Genomic DNA, 14,047 nt, shown 5'->3' on the forward strand with positions numbered 1-14,047 from the left:
TTAACAATTTTACCCTCTAGACCTTTTGCACACTACTCAATTTCTCTTTCATACACTTTATCCAGCAATTTGCCTGTGACATCTGCTGTTGGATGGACTCTATCCTGGTCTTAATGACTGAACCATGTTAATGAAGTGTGGGTTCTCAATCATACGGAAAGGAAAGTTAGTTGCATAATCAAACCAGGCAATTTTTCATCAATTACCTCTTTTTGTAATCTGCTTGTTCTTATAACAAACTTATCTATGGTTGTTTCTGGATGATGGAGATTTTTTTCTCCTTTTGCTACAGGTGATATCATGTATGTCATACAGCCACACTATGTGACAGAAACGCTACCAGTGGCAGATAACTCTGAAACTATAAAAAATGATGGTGATCTTGAAGGTGGATAGTCTTCAGAATCCTGTATGTTGAGGATGGATTCTCCTAAACAAAATAAGTCAATGCAGTTATTTAATTATTACCAAACTGCTCATTTAGTATTACTCATTGCATTCACTGACACTCAGTACTACTTTAAAAGTGAAATTGTAAAAGGAAGATCTGCCTATGTCAGCTATTTATTTTTTTATTACAACTGCATCTAAAATGATAGTACCATAGAGTAACAACTATATTTTTTGCTCAAACATGAGAATTCAAGAATAGTCCAGAAGGAAGACAGGCAGTCCTTAAGAAAGAATTATGAAATAGAAAAGTTTACCAACCTGAAAATCCTGCATGTTCAGACATGTTCTTTTCATCATCTTCAACAACGCTTCCTCCTAAGAAGGAGCACGTCTCATGATGTTGTTTTATTCGGCCAACCAGGACTTGCATTTCTTTGTTGCACTGTTTGGATTTTGCACGCATGCCTGTCTTACCCATAGGTAGAGGAACTTCACTAAAATATTCCCAAACTTGGTCTCTTTTACAGCCTGCTGCCATTATAGGTTTTCCCTTCTAGTGAGAGAATGGTATGGTAGATCTCAAATCAACGAAGACTACACTCAGAAAGACCTCAAGACTTCTGGAATAGGCTGCTCAAACAGTTTCACTTTTGTTTATACTGCCTGTTCCTCCCTTCTCAAATTTATCTCTAGACTTCTTCTCCTTGTCCAGATCTATTCTGCCCCCAACAATCTTCTATTCACTGAACTTTTTGAAACTTTGCATTTTTAGAGAGAGGTAAGTGTACACAAATTTGCAGAGGGACAACAGGTTTGAGGTTTGTTATTTCTCACCTCTGTATATTAAATTTAAAAACATTTTTGCTGTTAACAAGCATGTTATTTCTGGAGACATAAATCCACAGTTTGAGAACTGCAAAGCTAAGCATCTCTGATGGTATCTTCTAGACTGAGCACTGAGTCCCATTGGGTAGATAGAAAGATTAACCTAAATAATCTATACAGAAGCCCCTGGAACCCCATAAGATTGGGTCCCTAATTCATGAACTATTGGAACTCATTTACAAAACTTTTCTTAAACATTACATGAATATATTGTCTCATAGTATAGAATTAGAATTTATAATCCCTATTCCTATGATGAGATATCTTTGAGCTATAATGTATCTTAATTAAAACTATCTTTAGATAAATGCTTTTTGAGGAAAAAACCTATTTAAAAAATCCGATTTAAATAAAAATCAAAATTGTTATGATTTTTTTTAAATCATTGATTTTTATTCACCCTGGTCACAGACCTTTCTGAATATTTCCCACCCCTAAGCTTGCCCCTTCTGCCTCCTCTCCAAGTTGCTACTGTCACTATCCTCCCTTCCTCACCTTAGACGTCTCATCCCAGTCCTCATCTCCTTGATCAGCCAATTCTGGTTCCCTCACTCCTGATTCCTCATCCAATCTGTCTCATCCCCACCACCTTTGGCTCCTAGTCCCAGTCTGACTCCCCACCACTTCCCAGTTTCTTTATCCAGCCAATCCCAGTCTCCCCTTCTCCTCTCAGCTCCTCATCTGATCTCAGCCCCAGTCCACTCCCTTGCATTTCCCTCACTGGCTCCCAATCTCCTTGACCAACCAGCGACCGTCTCACCCCCCAGCCCCAAACTCCTAGTTACAGTTTCTCTGCCCTTCCCAGTCTCACCAGGATACTTGTCCCATTCTACTCCTTTCCTTCCTCTCAGTCCAGCTCTTGTTCTCCCTGCAGTCAGGTCAGGAGGGTTCCTCGGTCGTGATCCCTGTGTGCCAACAATGGGGTCCCTGAAAGCACAGGAGAAACAGGCTCCCTGCTCTTAGTTCCAGTGACCAGACTCATTCCAGCCCAGAGCAGTCATTACAGGGAAAGTCCAGATTAGCCCTGGGTTTGCAGCATGCTCAGTCACTCTGTAGGGATGGTGCATGCATGACATGGTCAGTGCTAGAAACTGTGAGGGGCTGAAGCATGTTAAATGAGGATAGAATCTTTAGAGGTTTTTAGCAGCTAAAAATCTAAGTCTCTACTGAGCATGTGCAAATTCAGAAAAAAATTCAAAGGTTTATAACTTGGTCAAATTTGGGTGTATTTTCAGAGCCCTGATACAAAGGCCACACCTTTGCCAAATTTCAAGTCTGCACTACAAAGCATGGAGCTTCTGGCAACCTTTTCCTTGAGAATATTTTTAAATGTCAAAACATTTTTTCTTAACCTCATTCTTGGAAACAGCAGAATGGTTTTGGCTGAAACTGTAAAAAATAAATAATTTAAAAAAAAAAAATCCAGCCTGAGGCAGACACCCAGCATGGAAAATTTCAGCCCAAACAGTTAATTTGGCAAAGTTATAGCAACTGAAAAGAGGGTCTTTAAAATTGCTTGACACTTCCCACTGTAACAGACGACGCTGCCTGAATATAATTATTGCCATCTCATTTTAGGTGTATCAAACTGCTTGGCATTTACAAAGCAGTTAGAGAACAGAACATTTTAATGCTTTTCTGGCTTTCATTTCCCCCCCCCCCCCGGGGGGGGGGGGGAGGAAATGAAACAAAAACGTTTTCCTCAATACCCAGAAAAGTTACTTTCCTGTTTCTGTGGTACTACAAGTCAGCATGTTCAAATCAAAGCCATAATTCTCTTATGTACATCCTTAACTTTACTACTGTGAGCAATCCCATTATTTCAATAACTTTACTACTCTGAGTAAGCCTAAGTGTTTGCAGGGTTGGAGCCCAACTGGTTTCTGGTTCACTCATAAATAGCTACCACTATAGACCCATTTCAGAAAGTTTTCCCTGCAGACTGTGCAAAACAATTTGCAAGATGACTTTTACACACACACACAAATATCAAGGGGCCCTAGGGGTGCGGCAGCACTCCCTGGCTTGAAGTGGTTTCCATCATATACAGGGTTTACAGTTTCGTTCAGTGGCTTTCAGTACCCCCACTATACAAATTGTTCCAATGCCAGCACTTATAATATCTTTAAACTTAATAGCAACTAAGAAAGAATATTGTTCTCAGAGTTTCAAAAATATTATACATCTAGAAGGTGTTCAGAACTAATCCAATTAAATAAAAATCAAACTTTAATCATTTACTACATGAATTACTGCTAAATTCTCCCCAAAAGGCCAAAGCTCAGAAGAGATAGCTGACAAAGTCAACTCCTGCAATGAATTCACAAAAATTCATAAGCACCTTTCATTAGGCAGAACAATTAATTGAAAAGGTTAAACAGCCATGGTCATTATTATAAATTGAAATGTTTGTATAGTGCACATATAGCCATTATTTAATATAGGTCATTAAACTGAAGACAGAATTAAGACTTACCACACTTAAGTATACACATGTAACTCAGCACTGTTTCTCTGATATTCCATTAATGTAGTTTATTTTTTTAATTTCCAGGTTTTGGGGGGCGGGGGGGGAAATCCCTTTAGAAAGTAAGCTACACACCTGCATTGAGTATTCCTTTTAGCTGTCAAAAAGAGTTGAACTGGATTTCTTCAAACATTGCCCCTGTAGCTCCCAAAAAAAAAGCAAAACCATATACAACCACCATCACCCCAAATATCAAGAAGATGTAGACCAAGTGGAAGACAGAATTAAAATATTCTGAAGAGCAACTGTGTAAGAATGGCACCTTTGTACCTGCTTTGCTACCAGTTGAAAGTGATTATTCTAGACGCACTTTCTGCTGTATTCATACACAATCACTTACTTTAGTAACTAAAATCATATTTTTACTACTTTTCATTCTTCTGAGCACTTTGAAGCCAATACTGCTCTGTGAAACTGAGCTAGATACTGTTCTGGTTCATACATCAACAGAATTATTAACTTGACTTTCTGGTTCAAGTAGTCTACTGGTGGGTGTGAAATGAGACCCTTGGCCAAAGTTTTCAGAAGCATCTAGTATTTTTGGGTGCCCAACTTGAGAGGTCTCAAAAGGAATCTGTTTTCAGAAAGTGCCAAGCACCTACCCTCTGAAAAAAATCAGTCCTCTTTCAGATGTTTCAAGTTGGGCACCGAAAAAGACTAATTTCAGAGTAACAGCCATGTTAGGCTGTATTTGCAAAAAGAAAAAGGAGTACTTGTGGCACCTTAGAGACTAACCAATTTATTTGAGCATAAGCTTTCGTGAGCTACAGCTCACTGCATCTGATGAAGTGAGCTGTAGCTCACGAAAGCTTATGCTCAAATAAATTGGTTAGTCTCTAAGGTGCCACAAGTACTCCTTTTCTTTTTGCAAAAAGACTAAGTCACATTTGAAGATTCAGGCCACCTGAATAAATAGCTGGTCTGGGTTTTTCAGGGCTGGCATTTAGACAAAAAAAACCATTATTTTACTTGTAAACTGACAGATTTGATCAACAACAAACAGCTCAGAATCACTTTTCTTTTGCCAAAGTCACCTTTCCAAGCAGGACTGCAATTAAGATTTCCTAAAGACTTTTACAAAAATTTTCACGATACAGAGTATCACTTACAGAGTCTTGCTAATCTAACAAAAAAAAGATTACAAAATAGACATGCAAAAACAAGCTCAACAGTACAATCAGAATCGAGGCAAGATTTCGCACTGTCTGTTTACAAACAAACAGCAACAAAAGAACAGAACTGTACAACAGAAACATTAATACTCCATAAAAAAAGCTGACTCAGAGCCAAACCTATAAAAATGTGTTCAGATAATACTCAAGAAAAATTCTGTGTCATTATAGAACTAGATACCCAGTTTCTTTTCTTGTGCTATTTCAATAATAATGTAATCACCTCCACGAGAGACTTAAAAATGACTATATGGGAGAGAATAGAACTCAGATCATCTAAACCCACAAAAAAATTGAATAAATCCAAAAAGCTAAAGGAGAAAGGCTGTCTAGGTTTCCAAGTCTTAAAATTCCAGTGAAAGACGCAGCAGGTCCCTCAGGGAGTGTTATCTGTAGAATGTTCTTTTGTATCCTCCTTTAAAGAAGAAATACACTTCCCAGGTTAAGTCAAAGTTGGGCAGGATATAAGCTTCTGCCTGCATTTTTTTTCCCCACTAGTGCTAATTTTAACAAAAACTTCCTATGGTGAATTTGAGTAGACGTATAGAGATGAAGGAGCATACGGATTTACTATCACCTTAAACACACTCTGGGACAAATTCTGCTCAGCTCCACCAGTGTAAATCTGGAATAATTCCAATGAAGTCAACAGAATTCCTACAGATTTACACTAGTGTTTAACGGGGAACATAATTTTGTCCCCAGTTGTTGCTATTAATGTGGTCCCTGAAAGCATGGCAGGCACTTTACAGACCATATAAATAGACTAAGTCCCTGCCTCAGTTGATTATCTAAAGGCCCAATCCTACATACCCCTAGTTCCCATTGAATTTGTTTTAGTCAGCTGGGACCAGTCACATGACTAAGCACTACTCATGCAAGTAAGCGTTTTCAAGATCAGAACCTAACATAACGCACTGGAAAGAACAAGCACAGGAAGGAATGGGGAAAGGAAAGCTAAAGGTTGCATACATAAGGTAACATGGTTATTCAGTGTCAGCGTACAGACATTTGGCAGTTCCATTAAAGTTGGTGTGTGCGTGTTGACAGTAAACTATTGTTACATTGGATTATGTGGAAGATATAGGGTTAGGTCTCATTTTACTAGGAACTCTCTCCCAGGCTTCAGAGATAGGAAAGAAGAAACTTGTTCAATTATTGCCAGATATTGCTCCTACAAACCACCCCATAAGGACCAGAACAAGGTATGTTATCGACCTGATGCATCTGTAGTGGAAACTGAGGCCCTGATCCTTTGAATACTTATGCACATGTAACCTGACTGAAGTGAACAGTCTCACTCAATTCAACAGGAATACTCAAGGAAATAAAGTTAACATACACTTAAGCATTTGCAGGATCAAGACCTTAACCTCCAGAAATAACTCCCACTTGTTACAACCATCTTAAAACCCAATTTCAGATTTTCAGCTTTGATGTTAATTTTCTGCAGTCTCTAATTTTATTCCTACAATACTTTGCTCTCTGCTGCAGTAATTCAACAATGTAACACCGGATGAGAGATTATATACTTTCACACGGTACAAATATATCCAAAAGGTTCCAGGTTACGCTCAATGTTGGCATAAACAGACCCAGCTTCACTAAAGTTGCATCCACTTATGCCAGCGGTGAATTTGGCTCCCAAGGAACAACTTAAATGTGTCTAAGCTAAAAATTAAACCTCTCCTCCCTTTGTCTGTATGGCCATTAAAACAGCAATCAGAAGTCTGAAAGGATGCAGCTACCCCACTCAGGAATTCCCAGAAGCAGATATAAAACGGTTCAAGGGAGACTATGGATCCCCTAGGAGAACTCTAGGAATAGATTTCTCCCTGAGCAAGCTTAAGTTAAGCCTTGAAAGATGTTCTAATTTGTTATGTTGCTACCTCTATTTGGGAGCTGTATTAACAAATAGAGAAAAATTAACCCATGTCCTCCTAGGAAAAGAAAAAGAGGAAAAAATAATGTAAGCTTCTAATAAGGATCCTAATCACATAACGAGAAACGTCAGGGGAGACTGAAAAGTCAATTTGCTCTAGCAACATAGACTTCGTATAAGGTAGCTAGTTTATTAGCCAGTAGGTAGAAGAAGAAAAATACGAACATCTACACTGAATTATGCAGCAGGTAGCATTAAGAACCCAAACTTGGAGTCTGTCCACTTGTGAAGTGCTCTTCTGGGATCTGCATCCCACTCTCAGAGTGGTCACTCATAGTGGCTGAAATGGTAGAAGTAGCAGACCCAGAAGTTCAAGGAGTTGGCCCAGTTTTTGTGGGCTTGCAGACCTCTCCATCCCTTCTCTCCAGGAGTCATGGGATCACAGGGAGCTGGAGCAGCAGGTCTACTGCAGAAGAAACCTGGGTTTTGTGGGCTTGTCTCTCCAGGAGTCCAAAGGCCCCATTGTTGGCTGAAGCAGCAAGTCCAACAGCGTCAGGAAGGAAATCCTGGCTTTAAAGGCCAGCTTCCCTCCCCGCTCTGAACAGGAGAAATACATGAACTAGCAGTGGGGCTAGGCGGCTGGACCAGTGGCTCCAATTAACTTTTTTTTTCTCCTTTTAAATGCAAGATTTTTATGTCTTATTGTTGAAGGCCATATGGCATGTTTTACAGCCAACAGTAACTTTCTTTACCTGATCCCATTTGTGGTAACAACCTTAACATTCTTTTAATGAAGTTTTTGGTGGATGAATTACCTTTCCTTTTTTTATGTAAGCACATCGGTAGGATATGTTTAAGCTGCCCACTAAAATTCAGTCTGAGCAATAAAACCCAAGAAAGCAGAGCAAAAGATAATTCATAGTCTCAAATGAAGTGAGGTGGATTAAAACTCCATTGGCAAACACCCTCCCCCCCCGGCTGCCGCCGCCTCTGCACGCTCCAAAAAAACACATTAGAAACCATCAGAGCAATCAAAAATTTTCATGCATGCACGGAGGCTTTCTAATGCACTTCTTGAGACTAAATTTTTTAAAAGAAAGGCAAAGCCATCAGTGTACCTTAGAAACCAATGCCCTGTAAACTCTAATGGACCATTCCTTCCTTCAATTGGACACCCTTCTTTTTCCCCAAAAACCATCTTTTTAGCCAAACATTTAATTTTTTTGCACATTTATTACTGAAGGCCACCCTTTCTGCTTTTTTATTTTTTTAAAAGGCATTCCTTACGCTTGGACTGAGTACTTTCTATGTCAACTTTCATTTTGCAGCAAGATTTTATTGCCCATTTATCATCCTCCCATCCTCATGACAAGATTTATAGTGGAAAAGGATAATAAAATTTTACCGTAACTCCACAACCACACACTAGTTCTTACTTAGTTACAGAGTCTATAATATTAGTCAAGCAACAACGAAGGAAAATAATTTTTTAATAAATCCACACACATTCTCATAATAGACTCAAAGACTTTAAAGACAGAAGGGACCACCCTGACCATGGAGTCTGACCTGCACATTGCAGGCCACAGTACCTCACCCACTCCTGAAATAGATTCGTAACCTAAGTTCCCTCTAAGCTGCGTGGCTGTGAGCATGCGAGCAAGATCTACCAAGCAGACACCTGGAAAAGAATTCTCTGTAGTAACTAGGGTGACCAGATGTCCCTATTTTGTAGGGACAGTCCTGATATTTGGGGCTTTTTCCTTATATAGGCACCTATTACCCCCCACCCCATCCCAATTTTTCACACTTGCTATCTGGTCACCCTAGTAGCAACTCAGAGCCCTCCCCATCCAGCAGTTGAGGATTTTTGCTACTGGCAGTCACCAATAGGCCACACACTCTCATAGGCAGTCCTATCATACCATCCCCTCCATAAACTTATCAAGCTGACTTAAAGCCATTGAGGTTTTTTGCCCCCACTGCTCCCCTTGGAAGGCTGTTCCAGAACTTCACTCCTCTGATGGTTAGAAACCTTCATCTAGTTTTGAGCCTAAACTTGTTGATGCCAGTTGTTCCTGTGTGCACACTAGTGCTTCACTTAAATAATTCCTCTCCCTCTCTGGTATTTATCCCTCTGATGTATCTAGAGAGAGCAATCATATCTCCCCTCAGCCTTCTTTTGATTAGGCTAAACAAGCCAAGCTCTGAGAGTTTCCTCTCATAAAGCAGGTTTTCCATTCCTCAGATCAACCTAGTAGCCCTTCTCTGCATCTATTCCAGCTTGAATTCATCTTTCTTAAGATGGGAGACCAGAATTTCACACGGTATTCCAGATGAGGTCTCACAAGTGCTTTGTATAAGGGTACTAACATTTCCCTGTCTCTACTGGAAATACCTCGCCTGATACATCCTAGGACTGCATTATCCTTTTTCACAGCTGCATCACATTGGCGGCTCAGTCATCCTGTAATCAACCAATTCATGCAGTTAAAGTTTGACATTTATCCACTAAATGAAAGTTGTGACAGAAGGCTAACACATACCCCTATCTCAGTGTGCCTATACGTAACACACAAGCCCCAATCCTGCAACCAATTGCACACAGACACACTCCACAGAGATCCACAGACTTCCAAGGAACCATTTACAGGGATATGCCCATACATAATCAACTGCAGGATCAGGACTATGGTATGTAAACCCTGGGACCTGATAAAGGACCACACATAATGTAATGATTTTGAGCAGGAAAGCGAAAGGGCACTAGACTAACCTTAATTCAGAATCTTGCATAATGACAGGTTTCAGAGTAGCAGCCGTGTTAGTCTGTATTCGCAAAAAGAAAAGGAGGACTTGTGGCACCTTAGAGACTAACAAATTTATTTGAGCAAAAGCTTTCTTGAGCTACATTCATCGAATGTAGCTCACAAAAGCTTATGCTCAAATAGATTTGTTAGTCTCTAAGGTGCCACAAGTCCTCCTTTTCTTTTAACTCAGAATGTCATTCACTCAGAACCACAATAGCATATTAACACAGACTGTGTGATCGATTACCCCTTTCTTTTCCCCCCAGCTCCCCCACTGATTGGGTCAGTGGTGTCTCATCATTGTCAGGGCTGTCATCTGGGCTTCCAACTTGGTGACAAAATGTTATGAGATATAAGTTGAAACTACTAAAATGTCAACCCCTCAGAAACAAGATTACTAACATAGAAGTGATCATAAAAATGCAATATTAAACTACTCAATATAGAGAGAGAGAAAAGGCCACATTTGTGCCACAACAAGGTTGGGCGTTTAAAGTTACAATGCATGCCAATAAATTCAAAGATCAGATTCCCACACTCACGTTAACTTTATCCTCTTGCATGTATGCTTTACTGTAGGGCAGTAGTTCTCAACTAGGGGTCTGGGGCCCCCTAGGGGGCCTCGAGCAGGTTTCAGGGGGGCCTCCAAGCAGGGCCAGCATTAGACTCGCTGGGGCCCAGAGCAGAAAGCCAAAGCCAAACCCCCACCGCATGGGGCTGAAGCCCAGGTCCCTAAGCCCCGCCACCTGGGGTGGAGGCTGAAGCCTGAGTAATGTAGCTTCGTGGGGGACCCTGTGACATGGGGCCCCAGACAATTGCCCTGCTTGCTACACCCTAATGCTGGCCTGGTTTTTATATGCAGAAAACCAGCTACTGTGGCACAGGGGGGATGTGGATTTTTTATAGCACGTTGCAGGGATCTCAGAAAGAAAAACATTGAGAACCCCTGCAGTACAGCACAGTGTCAAATTGGAATGTGCTGGCCTGTCCTGAAAGAGATAGGGACCCCTCACAGCCCTGGATAGCTTTGAACAAGAATAAGTAGTTGGTAAAGTTGCAAATCTCTTTAGCCTCGTCTAGATTAGGATTTGGATGCTGTTAAATTTAACATGTGTTACAGGCCTTGTCTACACTAAAAATTGTTAGTAGGTTAGCGAACACCCTCAACATCCTAACGCAGACAAGGCCAGGTGACCGTCTCCACTGGTTTTTGGGTGGATTACCATAAAGTGCACCTACTTTTTCTTCCAACAGCTGCACTATTTCTTCAGTGGCGGTAACTAGTGCTCTATGCTGAACATACATACAGTCAAAGCAGCGAGTGGAGCATCAATCACAGGAGCTAGAGAAGGAATGACAGTCCACAGTTCTGCCCCAACCAGCCAGGTAGTGTTGTACCCCCTCCATTTTAACAGTCATAAGGAGGCCCACGACAAATGTGAATGTGATAAGGGCAGCAGCAATCCAACATGCTCCTCTGGCAGCTCTAACTTCACAAGGACACCTGGGACTCTCTGCGTCGTAACCACTCACCATAACAAAATCCGAGAACCTTTACAGTTGGGGTTTTTACATTGTTGCACAGCAGTTACACAGGGGAATCTTTCAATGGTTTGTTTTCAGCTACCTCAGGAGACCACATCTCTTTCCATGCCCTGCCACAGCAGCTGAGGTCAGCTGATACATTATCACTAACATCCCTAGATTCATCCAGCTAAGGAGTTGCTTTCAGTAGAGGCTCTGCAGTTCTGTATTTCACTTCCCTGCACTGCAGTGATTGAGCTTTTAAAACACAATGCAAAGCTCACCTGTTTACTCTGGCCTTTACTGGAAGTGTGCAGTGGTGTATAGTTATAATGTAATCTATTATTAAGGGGAAATGTGCATTCAGCTAAAGATTTGTCGTACTAATTATATAGGACACAGTTCTGACACCCTTACTTCACATTATCAATGGCATTTACTCACTTGAGTAAGTTCTCCTCAGTAGCAATAAGCATTGCTGAATCAAGCCCATATTGCATTTGTGCACAACCTCAGACAACAGAGGTTTTTTTTAAATTACTATGCATGCATAATTTATTATTTTCAGCAAAAGTGCCTATGTGTAGCTAAAATTACAGGAAAAGGATACTAAATATAAAAATTATAACATTCCACTTGTTTATGCTTTTACTGGAGAAGCAGTATAGAAAAAACGCAGTGTCTGAAGTTTACAAGCAATAATCTACTGCACCACAGAAGCATGTTTCACAGACTCCCTTTTCCCCCTTGAAAGTTTGCCAGTCAAGTACTAACCAGGCCTGGCTGGTCCTGGTTAGACTTAACCAGGAAACAGACATATTCAGATGGACACAGTTTTGCTTCTTAAAACAAAAACAAAACATTAAACCATCCAAATACTGCCCTTTTATCATATTCAGTTCACGTGTACATCTGCTATATAATTACTTGAGTTTGTTAGACTTCTAGCTTTAAAATTTTATAATCCATTAGAAAAATGGTGAGTTGAAAAATTGAGGAGGGTTGTTATCGCAGTAAAAAGTTTTCACCAGTGTTCACTCAAGTACGGAGGGATAGTTCAGTGGTTTGAGCACTGGCCTGCTAAACCCAGGGTTGTAAGTTCAATCCTTGAGGGGGTCATTTAGGGATCTGGGGTAAAAATTGGAGATTGGTCCTGCTTTGATCGGGGGTTGGACTAAATGACTCCAGAGGTCCCTTCCAACCCTGATATTCTATGAGTAGATCCAATCTCTCTATAGATGCATACTATAAACTTGCATGAAAATTATGAAAGATCCACACAACCAAACTAACCATCTCCTAAACCAACAACAGTCACTAGCAAGAATGATTCCTCAAATAGGTGCATCTGAGAAAACATTAAGGTGTAATGAGTGATTGAGTTAATCATGATTTCAATTGTTCGTAATATTTTCATTTCCAAACCAAAGTTCTTCCAACAAATCAGCACATGTATTCCTCATTCAGGGCTGCACCTGCGCCCAACTTTTAAAACACCACTTTTTTTTTTTAAGTTACCCAAGTGCACATAAAAAAAGCAGCCGATGAAAGTTTTAATTGGTGGAAAGTGCTTTCTCCTATTTTCCCAACTCAGACAACAACTGAAGAGATTTTATTAAATATTGTGCTAAGCATGAAAAGTTTCACACACACCCCACAAAAAAAGTACCTTTTCATAAAAAGATGTGACTGAAAATAAGGTTACATAGTCAGAGTGCTATAACATTAACCAACAGTCTTGCTGAGAAACAGCTTTACAATAGCATACATACAGAGCAGCCAAGTCTGTTGTGCTATTACTCCTGAGATATCAAAACCCATGAAAGAAAAACAACAGTAACATCACAAAACAGCTACAAATCCAGTTGGATTTTACAGCCGGTAGGAGCTTCCAGTTTCAAACACAAACACTAACCTACAACATGGCATCTTATTGCCAAACCACCTGGACTTTAAAACAATTTGTGTGCTGAACAGCTGATGAACAGGATTCATTGCTGGCTTTCAGACCTTTCTGTGCAGGGGTAAACTGAAGTCCCTTTGCACACAGCAGCACTCCTCAGAGACTAGATTTAACTGAGAATCCTCCAGAAGTAAAAACACACCCATATTTAGAGCTGAGAAATTCGGGTTAATAGGGGACAAGCTATTGCAATCTGAAAGCCTGCAGTACAGTCCGGGACAAACACACAGGTGACATCCAGCTGCTTCCCACCAAATTATTGCAACCATACTGGAAGCAAATAAGTGGGCTCATACCCACCAAGTGCTTCCCAAGGGTCGAGATGCTCAGCTGCTTTGCGTGTAACAGTCTTCACAGTCCCTTCGCCCAGGAATGGGAACTTCAGGCCGCACTATGTGCAGTGATATCACACACACACACACACACACAGTTGTAGCAGCACCAATCCCCCCCATCACACACACACACAGTAGCAGCAGCAAGACCACCGCCCACAGCTCCTTCCTCCCGGGTGGGAGCTTCCCTCCTGAGCCTGCTCCTCTCCCCCAGCTTGGGCAAGGTGCTTCACACCCACACCCCGGAATGGTTTTGGCGGAGTGATACACCCCGCCCCGCACAGCAGCAGCCGCCGCCGCCTCTCCCCCTGGCGGGAGCCCCAGGCACCGGGGGGGCGGGCTTCCCAGGCCAGGGGCTGGCGGCGCTCGATGCTCCCCATGGCAACACGGCCCCCTCCTCCCCAGGGCCCGCGTGCAGCAGCACTTACAGCGTGTGCCCGCAGACATTCACCATCAGCTTCAGGGAAGGGTTCCGGTACTTGGTGGTCTTGCACCGCGGGCAGCCCTGGTCATCCATGGTCGCCTCCACCCCGCTCCTGCCAGGCACCAAGCTCCC

At 41.5% G+C, this 14,047-nt stretch overlaps 1 protein-coding gene across 2 annotated transcripts in view; it reads right to left on the minus strand.

The window, feature by feature from the left end:
* Positions 1-14,047, minus strand: part of MNAT1 (MNAT1 component of CDK activating kinase) — a 183,301-nt gene extending 169,254 nt beyond the window's left edge. For both annotated transcript variants that reach the window (XM_077819526.1, XM_077819528.1), the window contains exon 1: positions 13,920-14,047. In XM_077819526.1, coding sequence (XP_077675652.1) covers positions 13,920-14,008 — 89 coding nt within the window. In that variant the 5' untranslated portion in view covers positions 14,009-14,047. The remainder of the gene's footprint in view (positions 1-13,919) is intronic.

Source organism: Eretmochelys imbricata, chromosome 6, assembly GCF_965152235.1.
Source record: "Eretmochelys imbricata isolate rEreImb1 chromosome 6, rEreImb1.hap1, whole genome shotgun sequence".
Lineage (NCBI taxonomy): Eukaryota > Metazoa > Chordata > Testudines > Cheloniidae > Eretmochelys > Eretmochelys imbricata.